The sequence below is a fragment of the Triticum aestivum genome, chromosome 4A, assembly GCF_018294505.1.
Source record: "Triticum aestivum cultivar Chinese Spring chromosome 4A, IWGSC CS RefSeq v2.1, whole genome shotgun sequence".
NCBI lineage: Eukaryota > Viridiplantae > Streptophyta > Magnoliopsida > Poales > Poaceae > Triticum > Triticum aestivum.
In genome coordinates this window covers 720,186,809-720,207,990 of record NC_057803.1, presented here as the reverse complement: position 1 = coordinate 720,207,990, position 21,182 = coordinate 720,186,809, and the positions used below count along the sequence as shown (strand labels likewise).

The following is a 21,182-nucleotide window of genomic DNA, read 5'->3' as shown; positions in this document are numbered from 1 at the left end:
CTTCCACGGACGGCAGTGCCGTCGTCACTTGGAGGGGGAATCGTGTGGGTGCGGTAGAACTAGAGGGAATCTAGTGGTGGGTTGTGTCCAGATCGTGTTCGGGGATGTTGCTATGGGCTGACCTATCGCAACCAGGTGGAAGAGACCACTGGTCAAGGCCCGTACGACAAAAGTCAAAGGGCTCGAACTCCTGGTCAACTGGGAGTCGGGGTGACCTTCGGGGCGTAGCTATGCCACCGAAACATCGCACGACTCCTGATGCATGTGTGAAAGTGTTGTGGCATGCATAGACACCCTTCTTGGGGCTCCGTGGTGTGGCCCCCCTTGCACGTAGCTATTAGTTATCTATAATATTTTTCTTCTTCCTCAACAGTGGCATTTTAATTTTGTCTATTCCGGTTTGTTTAGTCATTAAACTGATCAATGTTCTGACAGGAAATGAAATTTATTCCTATCTTCCAAACCATCGTGCTCGCAAAAAAAAACTGATGAGTTCTACACAATTTAGACAAAAAAAAGTGCTTGCAAAAAAAGTCATCGCAAAAAAAAGGCCAGTCGTGCCTTATCCACCTCGCCCCGACCACTCGTGCCTCCACGCCGCTCGATCCACCCCGACGCCGCCCTTGATCTTCGCCGCCGCCGCCCCCTTCTGCGCCGGCGCCGCCCCCGCCCGGGCCGCATCGTGGCGTTCCCGCTCCGCACCGCCGCCGTCCTTCCCCGTCCCGCACCGCCGCCGTCCGTCCCCGCCCTGCACTGCCGCCGGCCGTCCCCGCCCGCCCCGCATCGCCGTCGGCCGTCCCCGCCCGGCCCCATCCCCGCACCGGCCCGGTCGTCCCTACCCCCTTCCCGGCCCCGTCATCCACACCCCCTTCCTGCCCCGCAGCTGCTGGGGAGGTGGCCGTGGCCGCGGCTCCGGCGGTCCGGCGCCCCCTTGCCGGCCCTCTGCTACTGGTGAGCACCGGCTCCAGCGGTCCGGCGTCCTCTGCTACTGATTTTTTCCTTTTTTTAGCTTTTTACCTGCTGTTAGTGCTTGGATAATGAGTCAATTTGATATATACCTACTGTTAGTGCTTGGATATATACATATTGTTAGTTTTTTACCTACTGTTAGTGCTTGGATATATAATAAGTCAATTTGGTGCTTTGATATATATACTGTTAGTATTTGGATATTTTACATCGATTTGGAATAGCACTACAGCAGCTTTAGTTTTTCATCACGAAAAAGTAAAGAAATATGGTGTGGTGTGTGCACAGGAGAAGCTAGGGACTAGAGAGCATTGGCAAGACCCAAATTTTACATCGATTTGGACCTCCTATTAGTCACAGTAGTTTACTTGCTTGGAGTTTTCATTATGGCTGTCTCCCAATATACAAATGTACCAAGTTTGATTACCAAGTTAAGATTACTTATATAATATATAATGATATGTATACTTCCACAACGATGAGATGATATATATACTTTTGCCACGGTGGATTAGCATTCTTTATTGTGTCGCATCTTCGTGATGAGTGGTTTTTTGTTCATGATGGTCTTGCTACAAAATAATGATGAATCTTTTTTGACACTTGATGATCTAAGTTTTTTTGACACTTGATGATCTAAGTTTTTTTGTTGGTAAAATTTACAGGCTTTCTGGTGTTGCATATCTTTGGAGTCATCGTCATCGAAGGCATTGGTCTGTGATTTCGTCGCTGTTTGACTACTTCGTCTACAGTCGAGGGTGAGCTACGAATCCATCTTAATAATCATGTCACTAGATTTTCTTTTCTCGTCAAGTCGCGTAACCTAGGCGTCTCCCGTCCGAAATGGTTGCATCGATAAATATGCATTCAATTGCATATTTATCACTGCAGCTCTTTCAGATTGTCCAGCGTTTTCCACGGACAGCCCGAGGATGTGTAGATTGGGTACGTTGTTCATGCTCTACCCTGGTCCGGGACAGGATTTCGGTGGCGCCTCCCCGTTGTTCTCTGGAGCACATCCTCTCGGCTATTAGCCGCGACGTGTATCTGGAGAACAGCGGGGAGGTGCTGCCGAAATTTTGTCTCGGAACAGGGTAGAGCATGGATAACGTACCCAATCTACACATCGTCGGGTGGGATTAGGACCCATCTTTACCTATTAGAGATGTAGGTGGATTCATTGCCGTCCACGCCGTAGAAAATAAAAATTTGATGTGATTAATTTAAATGAATCCTTAATTTTGTTGTGTGGCTCCCAATAAAGCAGAGGATGGCAGATAATCAGTGGATGTACAGTGGTTTTATCCGTCGGAATCGAGTAACATCAGAGTGGATCGCAAAAACCGATGTGTATTTGAAGGAGATATTCCGTAGTCCAATGAGAATTATCCCACCATGCCCCTGTGCGAGATGTGCCAGACGTCACCGTAAAAATCAGAAGGACATGACTGACCACCTTCGCACACATGGATATATGCCAAACTTTGACATGCCGCCGATAAACTTAGCCGAGCAGGACCGTGGAAGAGAGGAGGTGATGCGACAACGCATCGATGGTTATGTGGACGACGGGGTCAGGGACATGCTAGATGATGTCATTGCTGCAGAAACGGCACATGCAACACCTTCAGAGAATCAACCGGACGAGCCGGAGGCAACCGCAAAGGCCTTCTTGGAGGTCTTGGCCTCGTCGAAGAAACCTCTTTATGCGGGTGCAAAAATATCCCAGTTGGATGCCATCTCACAATTGATTGCAGTCAAGGCTGAGTACGGCTGTAGCCAGAAATGCTTCGAAGCATTCTTGGGAGTATGGGCTAACAGCCTCCCTGAGGGTCATGAACTGCCGAAAAGCAAGTACGATATAAAGAAAATCATAAAGGCACTCTCTATGGATTATGAGAAAATAGATGTTTGCCCGAAGAATTGCCTTTTGTTTAGGCACGAGTATGCGGATGACAAGTACTGTAGGCAGTGCGGTTCGTCTCGGTACATTGAGGTGGTCGGTGAGGATGGTGAGAAAAAGCAGCTAGCCATCCCCGTTAAGGTTCTTCGGTATCTTGATTTTATAAAAAGACTGCAGCGCCTTTTCATCACGGAGGAGTCTGCCAAAATGATGAAGTGGCACAAGGAAGGTATAAGGTACAATCCAAAAAAAATCGTACATGCATCGGAAGGGGAAGCATGGAAGTCGTTCGATGAAGAATACCCCGAGGAAGCAGCCGAGGCTGGGAATGTCAGAATAGCCATATCAGGTGATGGGTTGAATCCATATGGTATGTCGTCCAATCCATACAGCTGCTGGCCCGTATTTGTAATTCCGCTCAATCTTCCTCCCGGTGCCCTAATGCAACGCAAGACCATGTTCTTGTCGCTCATCATTCCGGGGCCTGATTATCCGGGGAAGCAACTGGGTGTGTTTATGCAGCCGTTGGTGGATGCTTTGCACCATTCTTGGTACTTTCCGAGGTTGACATACGACCGGGATCTGCAGAGAAATTTCTTGATGAAAGTTTGGTTGCACTATTGCATGCATGACTTTCCCGGCTACACTCTATTCTGTGGATGGTGTACAAGTGGGAAGATGCCATGCCCAGTGTGCATGCAGGCTCTGCGAATGATTTGGCTGAGTAAGGGTGGCAAGTATGTAGCCTTTGACCTGCATCGACAGTTCCTCCCTCCAGACCATCCAGACAGGGAAGACAAGGAGAACTTCACGAAAGGCCGGGTTGTTCATGAAGTAACCGAGATTCCAACATTTTCGGGGGCAGATGTTCTTGCTCAGCTAAAAGCTCTCCAGTCTAAAGTCAAAGGCAAAGCCAAAGCCAAAGCCAAAGGCTTCGAGGGATATGGTGAGACGCACAATTGGACTCACATTACCCCCTTCTCGCAGCTTCCCTATTTCAAGGACCTCAAACTTCCTTACAATATCGATGTGATGCACACCGAAAAGAATGTGGCAGAGTCCCTTTTCCATATGATCCTCAACATTCCAGATAAGACGAAGGATAACGTTAAAGCTAGAGCCGATCAACAGAGAATTTGTGATAGACCATGTCTGAACATGAAGCCTCCAACAGGCGGTCGAAAAAACTGGTTCAAGCCAGATGCTGACTTTGTCCTTAAACCGCCAGAAAAAAAGGAAGTACTTATCTGGCTGAAACACATTTTGAAGTTCACCGATGGTTATGCATCGAATATAAGTAAGGGAGTCAATCTTTCAACGGGAAAAGTGACCGGCCTGAAGAGTCATGACTATCATGTATGGACTGAGCGGATAATGCCGGTGATGGTTCGAGGCTATGTCCCTGAGCATGTCTGGCGAGTGCTTGCCGAGCTAAGCCATTTCTTCCGCACGCTCTGTGCTAAAGAAGTAAGTAAAGACGTGATTGAAAAATTGCATAAGAAGGCACCGGAGTTGATAGTCAAGCTAGAGAAGATCTTTCCGCCAGGCTTCTTTACTCCGATGACACATCTCATTCTGCACCTCGCGAACGAGGTATTGTTGGGGGGGCCTGTGCAGAATCGCTAGCAGTACGGCCCTGAGAGACAGAACAAGCATCTCCGAAAGAAATGTGGAAACAAAGCTAAGATTGAAGCTTCCATAGCTGAGGCAATTATCCCAGAGGAGGTGGCAGACCTCAGGACATCATACTATCCAGACCATGTTCCCCATCTGCATAACAAGGTGCCTCGATACAATATAGAAGAGCCCAAGTATCAACCCAGGCTCCATCTATTCAACGCGCAAGGTGGGAGGGCTGGGGCCTCGAAATGTTATAACATGCCACGACAAGAGTGGGAGGACCTCATGTTCTATATCTTACACAACATCAAGGAAGTTGAGGAAGTGTGGATGAGGTAATACCACTACACCATTCCTTTATGTCTTCCACATCATCATGTTCTATGTTCACTTAGTCCGGGTCTAACACCGCTTTTCTTTTTTTTAGTGATTTCGTTCAAGAGGAATGGACGGGAATGAATCCTCCTACTGAGGCGGAGGCACTTACTCTTCTCCGTCATGGAAACCCTGGACGTAAAAATTTTGTTGCTTGGTTCATGGAGAAAGTAATTTTCCACACTCCACTATTAAATACCTAGTTCAACATTTATTAGTTAACTAATGCACGCAACAATTTCAATTCTACTTGTAGGGAAAAGATCCGAACATATCTATGGATGATGAATTGAGATGGGTTGTTGGGGAACGTAGCAGAAATTCAAAAATTTTCCTACGCGTCACCAAGATCTATCTATGGAGAGACCAACAACGAGTAGAAAGAGAGTGCATCTACATACCCTTGTAGATCGCTAAGCGGAAGCGTTCAAGTGAACGGGGTTGATGGAGTCGTACTCGTCGTGATTCAGATCACCGATGATCCTAGTGCCGAACGGACGGCACCTCCGCGTTCAACACACGTACAGCTCGACGATGTCTCCCACGCCTTGATCCAGCAAGGAGAGAGGTAGAGGTTGAGGAAGACTCCATCCCGCAGCAGCACAACGGCGTGGTGGTGATGGAGGAGCGTGGCAATCCTGCAGGGCTTCGCCAAGCACCTACGGGAGAGGAGGAGGTGTCACGGGAGGGAGGGAGGCGCCAAGGGCTCAGGTATGGATGCCCTCCCTCCCCTCCACTATATATAGGGGCAAGGGAGAGGGGGGAGGCGCAGCCTTGCCCCTTACTCCAAGAAAGGGGTGCGGCCAAGAGGGGGGGGGGGGAGGAGTCCATCCTCCCCAAGGCACCTCGGAGGTGCCTTCCCCCTTGAGGACTCTTCCCTCTAGGGTTCCCTAGGCGCATGGGCCTCTTGGGGCTGGTGCCCTTGGCCCATGTAGGCCAAGGCGCACCCCCTACAGCCCATGTGCCCCCCCGGGGCAGGTGGCCCCACCCGGTGGGCCCCCGGGACCCTTCCGGTGGTCCCGGTACAATACCGATGACCCCGAAACTTGTCCCGATGGCCGAAACAGGACTTCCTATATATAAATCTTTACCTCCGGACCATTCCGGAACTCCTCGTGACGTCCGGGATCTTATCCGGGACTCCGAACAACATTCGGTAACCACATACAAGCTTCCTTTATAACCCTAGCGTCATCGAACCTTAAGTGTGTAGACCCTACGGGTTCGGGAGACATGCAGACATGACCGAGACGTTCTCCGGTCAATAACCAACAGCGGGATCTGGATACCCATGTTGGCTCCCACATGTTCCACGATGATCTCATCAGATGAACCACGATGTCAAGGACTCAATCGATCCCGTATACAATTCCCTTTGTCTAGCGGTATTTTACTTGCCCGAGATTCGATCGTCGGTATACCGATACCTTGTTCAATCTCGTTACCGGCAAGTCTCTTTACTCGTTCCGTAACACATCATCCCGTGATCAACCCCTTGGTCACATTGTGCACATTATGATGATGTCCTACCGAGTGGGCCCAGAGATACCTTTCCGTTTACACGGAGTGACAAATCCCAGTCTCGATCCGCATAAAACAATAGATACTTTCGGAGATACCTGTAGTGCACCTTTATAGTCACCCAGTTACGTTGTGACGTTTGATACACCCAAAGCACTCCTACGGTATCCAGGAGTTACACGCTCTCATGGTCAAAGGAAGAGATACTTGACATTGGCAAAGCTCTAGCAAATGAACTACACGACATCCAATGTCCATAGCCAGGAAACCATGACTATCTGTTGATCACAATGAGCTAGTCAACTAGAGGCTCACTAGGGACATATTGTGGTCTATGTATTCACATGTGTATTACGATTTCCGGATAATACAGTTATAGCATGAATAAAAGACTATTATCATGAACAAAGAAATATAATAATAACACTTTTATTATTGCCTCTAGGGCATATTTCCAACAGTCTCCCACTTGCACTAGAGTCAATAATCTAGTTCACATCACCATGTGATTAACACTGACAGGTCACATCACCATGTGACCAACATCCAAAGAGTTTACTAGTGTCACTAAACTAGTTCACATCATCATGTGATCAAGACTCAATGAGATCTGGGGTTTGGTCATGTTCTGCTTGTGAGAGAGGTTTTAGTCAACGGGTCTGAACCTTTCAGATCCGTGTGTGCTTTACAAATCTCTATGTCATCTCCTAGATGTAGCTCTCACGTTCTATTTGGAGCTATTCCAAATAACTGTTCTACTTGGAGCTATTCTAAATTGTTGCTCCATTATACGTATCCGGTATCTCTACTCAGAGCTATCCGGATAGGTGTTAAGCTTGCATCGACGTAACCCTTTACGACGAACTCTTTTACCACCTCCATAATCGTGAAAATTCCTTAGTCCACTAGTTACTAAGGATAACTTTGACCGCTGTCCTGTGATCCATTCATGGATCACTCTTGTACCCCTTGACTGACTCATGGCAAGGCACACTACAGGTGCGGTACACAGCATAGCATACTGAAGAGCCTACGTCTCAAGCATAGGGGACGACCTTCGTCCTTTCTCTCTATTCTGCCGTGGTCGAGCTTTAAGTCTTAACTTCGTACCTTACAACTCAGGCAAGAACTCCTTCTTTGACTGGTCCATCTTGAACACCTTCAAGATCATGTCAAGGTATGTGCTCATTTGAAAGTACCATTAAGCGTTTTGATCTATCCTTATAGATCTCGATGCTCAATGCTCAAGCAGCTTAATCCAGGCTTTCCATTGAAAAACACTTTCAAAATAACCCTATATGCTTTCCAGAAATTCTACGTCATTTCTGATCAACAATATGTCAACAACATATACTCATCAGAAATTCTATAGTGCTCCCACTCACTTCTTTGGAAATACAAGTTTCTCATAAACTTTGTATAGACCCAAAATCTTTGATCATCTTATCAAAGCGTACATTCCAACTCCGAGATGCCTACTCCAGTCCTTAGAAGGATCGCTGGAGCCAGCATACCTTTTAGCATCCTTAGGATCGACAAAAACTTTCTGATTGTATTACATACAACCTTTCCTCACGAAAACCGGTAAGGAAACTCGTTTTGACATCCATCTGCCAGATTTCATAAATACAGCTAATGCTAACATGAATCCGACGGACTTTAAGCATCGCTACGGATGAGAAAATCTCATCGTAGTCAACTCCTTGAACTTGTGAAAAAACTCTTCGCCACAAGTCGAGCTTCATGGACGGTGACATTACCGTCCACGTTCATCTTCTTCTTAAAGATCCATTTATCTCAATGGCTTGCCGATCATCGGGCAAGTCCACCAAAGTCCATGCTTTGTTCTGATACATGGATCCTATCTCGGATTTCATGGCTTCTAACCATTTGTTGGAATTTGGGCCCACCGTCGCTTCTCCATAGCTCGTACGTTCATTGTTGTCTAGCAACATGACCTTCAAGACAGGATTACTGTACCACTCTGAAGTAGTACGTATCCTTGTCACCCTACGAGGTACGGCAGTGACTTGATCCGAAACTTCATGATCATTATCATAAGCTTCTACTTCAATTGGTGTAGGTGCTACATGAACAACTTCCTGTGCCCTGATACACACTGGTTGAAGTGATGGTTCAATAACCATATCAAGTCTCCACCATCCTCCCACTCAACTCTTTCGAGAGAAACCTTTCCTCGAGAAAGGACCCGATTCTAGAAACAATTCATATTGCTTTTGGATCTGAGACAGGAGGTATACCCAACTGTTTTGGGTGTCCTATGAAGATGCATTTTATCCATTTTGGGTTCGAGCTTATCAAGCTAAAACTTTTTCACATAAGCTTCGCAGCCCCAAACCTTTAAGAAACGACAACTTAGGTTTCTCTAAACCATAATTCATACGGTGTCATCTCATCGGAATTACGTGGTGCCCTATTTAAAGTGAATGTGGTTGTCTCTAATGCTTAACCCATGAACAATTGTGGTAATTCGATAAGAGACATCATGGTATGCATCATATCCAATAGGGTGCAATTATGATGTTCGGGCACACCATCACACTATGGTGTTCCAGGCTGTATTAGTTGTGAAACAATTTCCACAATGTCTTAATTCCGTGCCAAACTCGTAATTCAGATATTCATCTCTATGATCATATCATAGATATTTTATCCTCTTATCACGACGATCTTCCAACTTCACACTGAAATTACTTGAACCTTTTAATAATTCAGACTCGTGATTCATCAAGTAAATATACTCAACATCTACTCAAATCATCTGTGAAGTAAGAACATAACGATATTAACTGCATGCCTCAGCACTCATTGGACTGCACACATCAAAATGTGTTGCTTCCAACAAGTTGCTATCTTGTTCCATTTTACTGAAACCGAGGCTTTTCAGTCATCTTGCCTATGTGGTATGATTTGCATATCTCAAGTGATCCAAAATCAAGTGAGTCCAAACGATCCATTTGCATGGAGCTTCTTCATGCATATATACCAATAGACATGGTTCGCATGTCTCAAACTTTTCAAAAATGAGTGAGTCCAAAGATCCATCAACATGGAGCTTCTTCATGCGTTTTATACCATTATGACTTACATGGCAGTGCCACAAGTAAGTGGTACTATCATTACTATCTTATATCTTTTGGCATGAAAATGTGTATCCCTACAATCAAAATTCAATAAACCATTCCTTTAGGTGCAAGAGCACTTATTCAGGTTTAATACTAATCTTGATGGTAGAGGGAGCGTGCGATGTTAGATCACATCAAACTTGGAAACACTTCCAACACGTATCGTCAGCTCACCTTTAGCTAGTCTCCATTTTATTCCGTAGCTTTTATTTCGAGTTACTAACACTTAGCAACCGAACCGGTATCTAATACCCTGGTGCTACTAGGAGTACTAGTAAAGTACACATTAACATAATGTATATCCAATATACTTCTATCGACCTTGCCAGCCTTCTCATCTACCAAGTATCTAGGGTAATCTTGCTCCAGTGGTTGTTCCCCTTATTACAGAAGCACTTAGTCTCGGGTTTGGGTTCAACCTCAGGTTTCTTCATTGGTGCAGCAGCTGATTTGCCGTTTCATGAAGTATCCCTTCTTTCCCTTGCCCTTCTTGAAACTAGTGGTTTCATCAACCATCAACAATTGATGCTCCTTCTTGATTTCTACTTTCGCGGTGTCAAACATCGTGAGTACCTCAAGGATCACCATATCTATCCCTGATATATTATAGTTCATCATGAAGCTCTAGCAGCTTGGTGGCAATGTCTTTGGAGAAACATCACTATCTCATCTGGAAGATCAACTCCCACTCGATTCAAGTGATTGTTGTACTCAGACCATCTGAGCACAAGCTCAACGATTGAGGTTTTCTCCCTTAGTTTGCAGGTTAAGAAAATCGTCGGAGGTCTTATACCTCTTGACGTGGGCACGAGCCTGAAATCCCAATTTCAGCCCTAGAAACATCTCATATGTTTCGCGACATTTCGAAAACGTCTTTGGTGCCTTAATTCCAAACCGTTTAACTGAACTATCACGTAGTTATCAAAACGTGTATGTCCGATGTTCACAACATCCACAAACGACGTTTGGGGTTCAGCACACTGAGCGGTGCATTAAGGACATGAGCTTTCTAGTGTCCGCATAATCGCTACTGTCAACTTTCAACTATATTTTCTCTAGGAACATATCTAAAACAGTAGAACTAAAGCGCGAGCTACGACATAATTTGCAAGAACCTTTTGACTATGTTCAGGATAATTAAGTTCATCTTATGAACTCCCACTCAGATAGACATCCCTCTAGTCATCTAAGTGATTACATGATCCGAGTCAACTAGGCCGTGTCCGATCATCACGTGAGACGGACTAGTCATCATCGGTGAACATCTTCATGTTGATCGTATCTGCTATACGACTCATGCTCGACCTTTCGGTCTCCGTGTTCCGAGGCCATGTCTGCACATGCTAGGCTCGTCAAGTTAACCCTAAGTGTTTTCGCTGTGTAAAACTGTCTTACACCCGTTGTATGTGAACGTAAGAATCCATCACACCTGATCATCACGTGGTGCTTAGAAGCGACGAACTGTAGCAACGGTGCATAGTTAGGGGAGAACACTTCTTGAAATTTTGTAAGGGATCATCTTATTTACTACCGTCGTCGTAAGTAAACAAGATGCATAAACATGATAAACATCACATGCAATCAAATAGAGCAGTGACATGATATGGCCAATATCATATAGCTCCTTTGATCTTCATCTTCGGGGCTCCATGATCATCTTGTCACCGGCATTACACCATGATCTCCATCATCATGATCTCCATCATCGTGTCTTCATGAAGTTGTCACGCCAACGACTACTTCTACTTCTATGACTAACGCGTTTAGCAATAAAGTAAAGTAGTTTACATGGCGTTCTTCAATGACACGCAGGTCATACAAAAAATAAAGACAACTCCTATGGCTCCTGCCGGTTGTCATACTCATCGACATGCAAGTCGTGAATCCTATTACAAGAACATGATCAATCTCATACATCACATATCATTCATCACATTCTTCTTGGCCATATCACATCACATAGCATACCCTGCAAAAACAAGTTAGACGTCCTCTAATCTTTGTTGCATGTTTTACGTGGCTGCTATGGGTTTCTAGCAAGAACGTTTCTTACCTACGCAAGACCACAACGTGATATGCCAATTGCTATTTACCCTTCATAAGGACCCTTTTCATCGAATCAGTTCCGACTAAAGTGGGAGATACTGGCACCCGCTAGCCACCTTATGCACCAAGTGCATGTCAATCGGTGGAACCTGTCTCACGTAAGAGTACGTGTAAGGTCGGTCCGGGCCGCTTCATCCCACAATACCGTCGAAACAAGATTGGACTAGTAACGGTAAGCATATTGAACAACATCAACGCCCACAACTACTTTGTGTTCTACTCGTGCAAAGAATCTACGCAATAGACCTAGCTCATGATGCCACTGTTGGGGAACGTAGCAGAAATTCAAAAATTTTCCTACGCGTCACCAAGATCTATCTATGCAGAGACCAGCAACGATTAGAAAGAGAGTGCATCTACATACCCTTGTAGATCGCTAAGTGGAAGCGTTCAAGTGAACGGGGTTGATGGAGTCGTACTCGTCGTGATTCAGATCACCGATGATCCTAGTGCCGAACGGACGGCACCTCCGCGTTCAACACACGTACAGCTCGACGATGTCTCCCACGCCTTGATCCAGCAAGGAGAGAGGGAGAGGTTGAGGAAGACTCCATCCAACAGCAGCACAACGGCGTGGTGGTGATGGAGGAGCGTGGCAATCCTGCAGGGCTTCGCCAAGCACCTACGGGAGAGGAGGAGGTGTCACGGGAGGGAGGGAGGCGCCAAGGGCTCAGGTATGGATGCCCTCCCTCCCCTCCACTATATATAGGGGCAAGGGAGAGGGGGGAGGCGCAGCCTTGCCCCTTACTCCAAGAAAGGGGTGCGGCCAAGAGGGGGGGGAGGAGTCCATCCTCCCCAAGGCACCTCGGAGGTGCCTTCCCCCTTGAGGACTCTTCCCTCTAGGGTTCCCTAGGCGCATGGGCCTCTTGGAGCTGGTGCCCTTAGCCCATGTAGGCCAAGGCGCACCCCCTACAGCCCATGTGGCCCCCCAGGGCAGGTGGCCCCACCCGGTGGGCCCCCGGGACCCTTCCGGTGGTCCCGGTACAATACCGATGACCCCGAAACTTGTCCCGATGGCCGAAACAGGACTTCCTATATATAAATCTTTACCTCCTGACCATTCCGGAACTCCTCGTGACGTCCGGGATCTTATCCGGGACTCCGAACAACATTCGGTAACCACATACAAGCTTCCTTTATAACCCTAGCGTCATCGAACCTTAAGTGTGTAGACCCTACGGGTTCGGGAGACATGCAAACATGACCGAGACGTTCTCCGGTCAATAACCAACAGCGGGATCTGGATACCCATGTTGGCTCCCACATGTTCCACGATGATCTCATCGGATGAACCACGATGTCAAGGACTCAATCGATCCCGTATACAATTCCCTTTGTCTAGCGGTATTTTACTTGCCCGAGATTCGATCGTCGGTATACCGATACCTTGTTCAATCTCGTTACCGGCAAGTCTCTTTACTCGTTCCGTAACACATCATCCCGTGATCAACCCCTTGGTCACATTGTGCACATTATGATGATGTCCTACCGAGTGGGCCCAGAGATACCTTTCCGTTTACACGGAGTGACAAATCCCAGTCTCGATCCGCATAAAACAATAGATACTTTCGGAGATACCTGTAGTGCACCTTTATAGTCACCCAGTTACGTTGTGACGTTTGATACACCCAAAGCACTCCTACGGTATCCAGGAGTTACACGCTCTCATGGTCAAAGGAAGAGATACTTGACATTGGCAAAGCTCTAGCGAATGAACTACACGATCTTTTGTGCTAGTCTTAGGATTGGGTCTTGTCCATCACATCATTCTCCTAATGATGTGATCCCGTTATCAACGACATCCAATGTCCATAGCCAGGAAACCATGACTATCTGTTGATCACAACGAGCTAGTCAACTAGAGGCTCACTAGGGACATATTGTGGTCTATGTATTCACACGTGTATTACGATTTCCGGATAATACAGTATAGCATGAATAAAAGACTATTATCATGAACAAAGAAATATAATAATAACACTTTTATTATTGCCTCTAGGGCATATTTCCAACATGGGTTTCCATGGGTTTTGACCCTGCCGTCATGACATGTAAAAAGTATGATGTGAATGGGTATCGCTTCCATACAGAGGAGCACCAGAACAGCCAGCCTGATCCCAAAACTATAAATACCGGAGTGTACACCCCCGGTCAAAATTCAGTAGACTACTACGGAAGGGTACAAAATATATACGAGATTGAATTCCACCAGGGGCGCGAGACCCTAAATCTGTCTGTGTTCAAATGTCGATGGTTCGATCCGCGGGAGGGGGTAAAACATACGCCTTCCATTGGTTTGGTCGAAGTTAAACCATCAACCGTCTACGCCGGAGCCGATCTCTTCATTGCGGCTACCCAAGCTACACAAGTATATTATCTGCCTTACCCATGCCAGAAAGAGTACCTAAAGGGTTGGGAAGTTGTGTTCAAGGTGTCGCCACATGGTAAGCTACCGAACCCGAACGAAGACGATTACTACAACATTAACCCCATGACATACGAGGGAGTGTTCTATCAAGAGCAACCTGATGATGATGATGTGGTTAGAAACGATGACGCTAGACCATTGGGTGATGATGATGTGGATCCAAACGATGACGATGCACGGAATGATGGTGAGACCATTGTCAATGAAAATGACATACTTATGCTAGAAAAGCTAAACGAAGATGCTGACGACGAGGAAGAGCCTCCACCTCCGTCAGACAACGAAGATGATATGATTGATAGTGATGATGAGACCGACCAAGAAAGAGGTTACAACAGTGATGATTCATATGGGTTCTAGCAGATGTACGTTTCAAGTCTTTTTTCTATGGTTTAGGAATATGCCTTTTTATGCTTTTTATTAATGTGTTTATTATTCCTTATTATTATGCCTTTTCCTTCATTTTTAATGTACTAATTGTTTATTCTCTTTTCAATGCAGGTTTGTGGAACATGGGCAAGGGGAAGGCTGACGGCGTGGGTTTCCTACGCAAGGTCGTCAACATGCCTAGGCTTCGGCGGACTTGGCGGTGGTGGTGGATGTCCTGGCGCTTACCTTTGGGTGACCGTGGTGGTGATCATAAACTTGTGGTCTTTAGATGACTTGTGGTCTTTTAGATGACTTGTGATCTTTTAGATGACTTGTGTGCTTCTTTAGATGCTTATGTTTGTGATGATGGTTATGTTTGTCATGATACTTATATTGTTGTGATGGTGTTTGTTGTGAGGATGATACTTATATATGTTGTGTATGTCTATTTCATCATATATATATGTTGTGAATTTTAATTGAAACCAAACAGAAAAAAGGAAAAATAAAATAAACGGAAACTATGCCTACGGCTTAGCCGTAGGCATAAGGTCACCATGAGGTACCAGAGGACGACACGTGGAGCCTATGCCTACAGTTAGGCCATCGGCATATATCTAAACTATGCCTACCGTTACGCCGTCGGCATAGCCTGGCACCTATGCCTACGGCATAGCCGTAGGAATAGATTTAGATATATGCCGACGGCCAAGCTGTAGGCATAGCCTGCCCACGGAGCTAGTAGACGCCGCCACGTGGCATGGCTATGCCTACGGCCTAGCCGTAGGCATAGTTTCAAATCTATGCCGACGGCTACGCCGTAGGCATAGCCGTGCCCACGGAGCTAGCAGACGCCGCCACGTGGCAGGGTTATGCCTACGGCCTAGCCGTAGGCATAGTTTCAAATCAATGCCGACGGCTAGGCCGTAGGCATAGCCCTGCCACATGGCGTCTCCTTTATGGGCGGCACTTGACGGCGGCCTCCGTTAGCGTGGAATGTTGCCGACGGCCCCGGCCGTCGGCATAGATGTACGGACACCGTCGGCAAATTATCTATGCCGACGGCTTTTCTATGCCGACGGCATCCCGAGATACGCCGACGTATATTATGCCGACGGCCCTATGCCTACGGGGGCCGTCGGCATAGGCCTATCCCGACGGGAATCAGGGCTATGCCTACGGCCTGGGCCGTAGGCATAGGGGTTTATTCTGGTAGTGACTTAATTGGTTGTTGCTTTTCTGAGATGGAAAGTTATCTGTTTCAACGGCTTTTGCAAGATAATGACACTCGAGAATGGTCAATATAATGTTTGAACTGTATAAAAATAACAGCCTCTACTTTACATGTCCTTCCTTGGATTAATTGGACAGTCTATATTGATGGAAAATAGCTAGGTTGGTTCTAAAATAGTGCAAGAATCTCAGTACTGTAGGATTGACAGCAGTCTTAGGTCAACATCTCAATTGTATCCAGGGATCACCAGAAACACCAGTTTCTAAATTACGGTTGGGTCACAAACTGAAGCCTCAAGATGTCGAAGGTAGCAAATAGCAACATGGAATAGCTAGCTGTTGTCGATGATGGGCTTCCTAATATGTACGAACATGAACTTCCTGGGATCAAACAGACGGCAGCATGCAGTGTTTGTGATGAGACAAGTACAAGTTCCATGAGCACAAGCTGTGATTAGTACAAGTAGCATGAATATATACGGTAGAAATACACCATATGAGTTATTATCATGGTTAGGAGAGTTTGGTCGGTGATAGCCAGGTAACTCGATTTCTTTCTCTTGTCATTGCCATATCAATTGTACCGGCCATTTTGGTCTGTGCCCAAAAAAACTGTAATGAGAAAAAAAAAACCTACTGCTTGGTACTGTCCCCTTCAGTGTGCTACACATCTCTGGTTTTGAATGTTAATTCTGGGTGATGTAGCAGGTTTGCTTTGGTCTTCCATTCATGTGCTTCCCTTTTGAACATCCAAATGGCGATTTCTCATAAATTACCCAATTCTGAAAGTTTGTACAAAAGAGTCCATCTGATTATCTATTGCTTTTTCTTGTAGTTTTGTAATCACTTTGTTTTCTGCATCAAGGTCCTGGGCATTAAAGAGCTCCATATTTTTTAGATATGTTCTAGGCAGTAAACAGTTGCATATGACCTTTTATTGTGTTGTATCGTACATTTATCTTTACATGGTTACATAAAAAAGGATCCCTTCCAGCTCCCGTTGAAAGGTAACATAAGGTTCCCTTCTAGCACCTGGTTTGCTGTATGTAATGGGCTCTTGGTTTACTTTACTAACTACTATGGGATTTATTCTACCATTTTTGAAATTAAACTTATTGAAAGTACACATATGCTGGATGGAGCTAGCTAGTCGTTGATGGCCTCTCATTGTCCTCGATGAGCACTGAGCGAGAGGGAGGAGCATGGGAGATCAATTGTTGTGCCACACCACGTGATGTCGTTGCTGCCTTTTTGGTGTACTCTGCTTTGATCTTCTTCAACCTCACAACCACGTTGCTTATCGTTGTTCTCTCGTCAGGCGAGTCACTGCAACAGAGCAAACCTAGCTCAAATACTGGCACAAGAAATCCATTGGCCAAGTCGTAGCTAGAAAAGCAGCCTTGTAGTATCTGGTCATCCACAACACCCATAAGCTCTGTGGGAAATGCATGGTGAACCCACTGCCTAAGGGTTAATTCACCTCCAAACATAGCATCAGTGGGTCTTCTTCTAGTGAAGACTTCTAGGAGCATGATCCCGTAGCTGAACACATCGCTCTTCCGTGATGCTTTTCCAAGAGATCCGTACTCTACACAAGAAACAAAAAACAAAAAAATATATATATATATATATTAGTATATATATGCATATATATGTCGAACTTGTCTGTCATTTCTTAGGTCCTAGTTGAGTACCTGGTGCCATGTAGCCCACTGTTCCAGGCATGCTTGTAGAAATTATGGAGTTGTCATCACCTAGAAGCAACCTTGCAATGCCGAAGTCTGACACATGTGCGGTCATGTCCGCGTCAAACAACACGTTGCTCGGCTTCAAGTCACAGTGCAAAATCACTTCGTAATGCTGATGATGCAGATACTCTACTGCCATCGACACGTCGAGCATGATATTGAGCCTCTCGAGGAAACCCAAGTGCACTGTACTCTGAGACCGGTGCAATAGCATCTCTAAACTGCCATTTGGCATGTATTGAAATACAAGTGCTCTAAAGTCTAGGTTGGAACACGTGTTGAGTATTCGTATTAGATTGCGGTGTCGTGCCATGCGAAGCACACTACACTCAACGTCAAAGCTTCTCATGGCCTGGTCCAGTTGCATGTCAAGAACTTTTATCGCGACTACCAAACCACTCAATTGCCCCTTGAATACTTTTCCAAAACTTCCGGACCCCAACATGTTATCTTCGTTGAAATTATTTGTGGCCTGAGTGATCTCACGGTACGAGACGATCTGATGGCCTATTCCATCAGTTGGATCAACATACATTTTGACCCCTCTCTTGTTCTTGTGTTTTTTGTTGATCCATAGGTATAAGCAGGTAGCAATACAGCCAAAAACAACCATGGCTATGGGAAGTAGAAATTCTAGCGATAGTTTGTTAGTTGAATGAGATTCGTCAACACATGGCAAAAATCCTAGGCGTGGAGCGCCACATAGCCCAGCATTCCCAGTCAAAGATTGCAATAGGAGGTTTGAGAAAACACCACCCTCTGGTATTTGTCCTTCTAGTCTATTGAATGAAAGATTCAATGTAGTCAAGTTGGTAAAGTTTGCAAGGAACATAGGAATGGTACCAGAGAGGTTATTGAAGGATAGGTCCAATGATACTAAGTTAGTTAGCTTTTGAAGTGGGTTTTCTATTGGGCCTCCGAATGAGTTGTGTGATAGATTTAAATAGGCTAGCATCTTAAGTTGTCCAATTGACTGTGGGATGCTTCCTAGGAAGAAGTTAGAAGAAAGGTCCATTTGATATGTTTGTATTAGTCGAGAAACATCCAGCGGTAGTGCACCGACAAAAGAATTGAAAGAAAGGTTGAGTTCGACAAGCTTATCAAGGCTGAATAGGCTTTCAGGTACCATTGAACATAACTGGTTATTGGACAAATCGATTTTCTCTAAACTACTGAGATTACTGAAGCTACTTGGTATAGCTCCAAATAATTTGTTTCTTTCGAGAAACAACCGTTGTAGACTCCCAAGCTTGCCCATTTCTATTGGTATAGCACTCAAAATGTTATTGCTAGAGAGATCAAGCAACACAAGATTTTGTAACATAGTGATAGATTCTGGAATTGGTTCGATGATTTGGTTATTAGAAAGATCTATCCATTCTATGCTACTTATGTTTGAAATTGTTGTTGGAACTCCACCTACCAACTTGTTATCAGATACAACGAATGTGATTAACTGTGAAGTGAGGTTTCCTACATAGTCAGAGAGGGCACCCGTGAAAGAATTACTCGATACATCAATCAGTTGGAGGCTTCTGCTATTAGATAAACCAGATAAGAACTCCACATTTCCCTCTAGATAGTTCCTTTGTAGAATAAACCTTTCCAATGTTGCTATGTTGCCAAGTTTTGGTGGTACTAAGCCGGATAATTTATTCTTATCCAAATAGAGGAAATTCAACTTGGATAAATTACCGAGGGAAGGTTGAATTGTACCAGTAAGTTCATTTGATCCAAGATGAAGATAGGAAAGCTTTTGCATTAGCCCTAATTCTAGTGGAATGTTTCCTTTGAGGTTGCAGTGAGATAGGTCCAGCGCAATAAGACTAGTGAGATTGCCGATAGCAGCTGGGATCAAGCCTACAAGGTTATTTCCACCCAACGAAAGATATTTGAGGTGTTGCAATCTACCTAACCATAAGGGAACAACATCCAAAAAAGAATTGTCATTCAAAAATAGTTCTTCGAGATATTGACATGATGCAATCCCCAATGAAATCCTACCGGTAAATTTGTTTGGACCGAGGTTAAGAGTTTGCAACATTGGGAGGCTAAAACTATGATTGTTTGGAATCGTTCCAATATGGTTGTTGTTCCCGAATGAAATGTATTGCAACATGGACTTGTTGTATATGGTTTGTGGAATGGGACCTGATAGGCTGTTGTTTCCAAATTCAATGTACTCCAAGGACGGTGTGTTATTGAACAAATAAGGAGGTATTTGACCACTCAGCTCATTTTCAGACAGAGTAATATATCTAAGGTTATGAAGAGGTAGTAGCATATCAGGAGGGATCTGGCCCGAGAGTTTGTTATTGTGGAAGTAAATGTAGCTCAGAGCAGGCGTGCTATTGAACAAATTGGGTGGTATTTGGCCACTCAGTTCATTTTGATACATAGCAATTACCTCAAGTTTCCCTAGACAACTTAACAACTTAGGTGGGATCTGGCCAGAGATCATGTTGTTGTTAAAGTAGATTTTCCTCAAGGAAGGCGTGTAACTGAATAGGTGCGGTGGTATTTGGCCACTCAAGTCATTTTCAGATAGGGAAAACATCTCAAGTTTACGCAGACGAAATAACAACTCAGGGGAAATTTGGCCCGAGAGCCTATTGGTGTCAAAGTTGATGACTCTCAATGAAGGTGTGTTATCAAATAGATTGGATGGTATTTGGCCACTTAATTTGTTCCCAGCCAGAAAAATCGTCTCAAGTTTCGGCATACGAATTAACAACTCGGGAGGGATTTGGCCGGTGAGTTGGTTATAACTTAGATTGATTGACTCGAGCCCTCTGAGATTCCCTAGGGATGTAGGAATGGCATTTGATAGGCTATTTCCTACAAGACGAAGATACCAAAGCCGACGTAGCCTGCCGAGCTCATGAGGGATGGAACCGGTGAGGTTTGCATAGGTAATATCAAGAACAGAGAGGAAAGAGAGGTTACCGAGGTGAGGAACCAAAGATCCAAAGAGGGGTGTGTCCGAGAAGGCTAGAGCAGTGATGCGCTGCCGCCGGCGGCTGCACGAGACACCGATCCAGTGACAGAAAGATGTGCCGGCAGTCCAGTTGCCTGCCAATACACCGAGAGGGTCGGCAAGCTGGGCTTTGAAAGCCAGCAGCGCGGCGAGGTCCGTGTCGCTGCCATTAGCCGGAACTGAATAATAATAAGAAGAAGAAGACGTGGAGATGACTGAGAGTAGGAGGAGAAGTAGGATGATGGAAATGCGGACAGATGAGGGTGCTGCAGCCATGGATCTAGTTGCGTGTCTTAGCTGTTTATCTTGATCTGTGCTATAGAGTTAAGAGTGCCTGGATATTTATAGGGGTTTTCTGCATTCACATTCCTCTGTTTGTTAAGCAGTCGCTGTCTTCTTATCTGTGCTAGCTGCCTAACTCACTTGACGGTCTCCGCACGGCACTGGAATACTGGATGCTAGTTTAGTGTATCAAATCAGTGATAGTACAAAAATATCCACAGGAGATGCTGTTTTGCATTTCCCACGGCAGAAGCTGATAGATGTTCAAGTGGTGCTGCCAGTTCCCATCAGTGAACTTTATACGTCTGTCCAGCAGCAGCTTGCTCGTCTCCATCATGGAGAAAATGCTTGTGGAAAAAACATGGAAAATCGATGCTGGGAGAAGAGAAGACTTGAGTGCCCATCGCTGTACACTACAACTTGGACCGTTTTTTCTTCGATTAAGACGTACCACTTGGAGCTGTACAATGTAGTGTTGATTGTAACAACTAACAAGTCTGCTCAT

General features: G+C 45.3%; 1 protein-coding gene across 2 annotated transcripts; it reads right to left on the bottom strand.

Moving 5' to 3' along the window:
* Window positions 1–16,597: 16,597 nt before the first annotated feature.
* Window positions 16,598–20,716, bottom strand: LOC123088340 (probable LRR receptor-like serine/threonine-protein kinase At3g47570). Of its 2 annotated transcripts, XM_044510533.1 has the most exons (3): window positions 17,365–20,716; window positions 17,151–17,258; window positions 16,770–16,996 (listed from the first exon to the last, which is right to left on the bottom strand). In XM_044510533.1, exons 1-3 carry the CDS (start codon window positions 20,669–20,671, stop codon window positions 16,968–16,970), a joined length of 3,444 nt encoding a protein of 1,147 aa, XP_044366468.1. In that variant the 5' UTR covers window positions 20,672–20,716; the 3' UTR covers window positions 16,770–16,967. The 2 variants fall into 2 exon arrangements, with proteins under 2 accessions (XP_044366467.1, XP_044366468.1); XM_044510532.1 differs by having other exon boundaries at window positions 16,598–17,258.
* Window positions 20,717–21,182: the final 466 nt, after the last annotated feature.

What these genes read in the sequence shown, in the direction of transcription:
- LOC123088340 (XM_044510532.1), bottom strand. Translation starts at nt 20,671, where the DNA reads ATGGCTGCAGCACCCTCATCTGTCCGCATTTCCATCATCCTACTTCTC. An exon ending in AGTGGGCTACATGGCACCAG is followed by an intron (nt 17,259 to 17,364) that starts GTACTCAACTAG and finishes TTTCTTGTGTAG; the next exon opens with AGTACGGATCTCTTGGAAAA.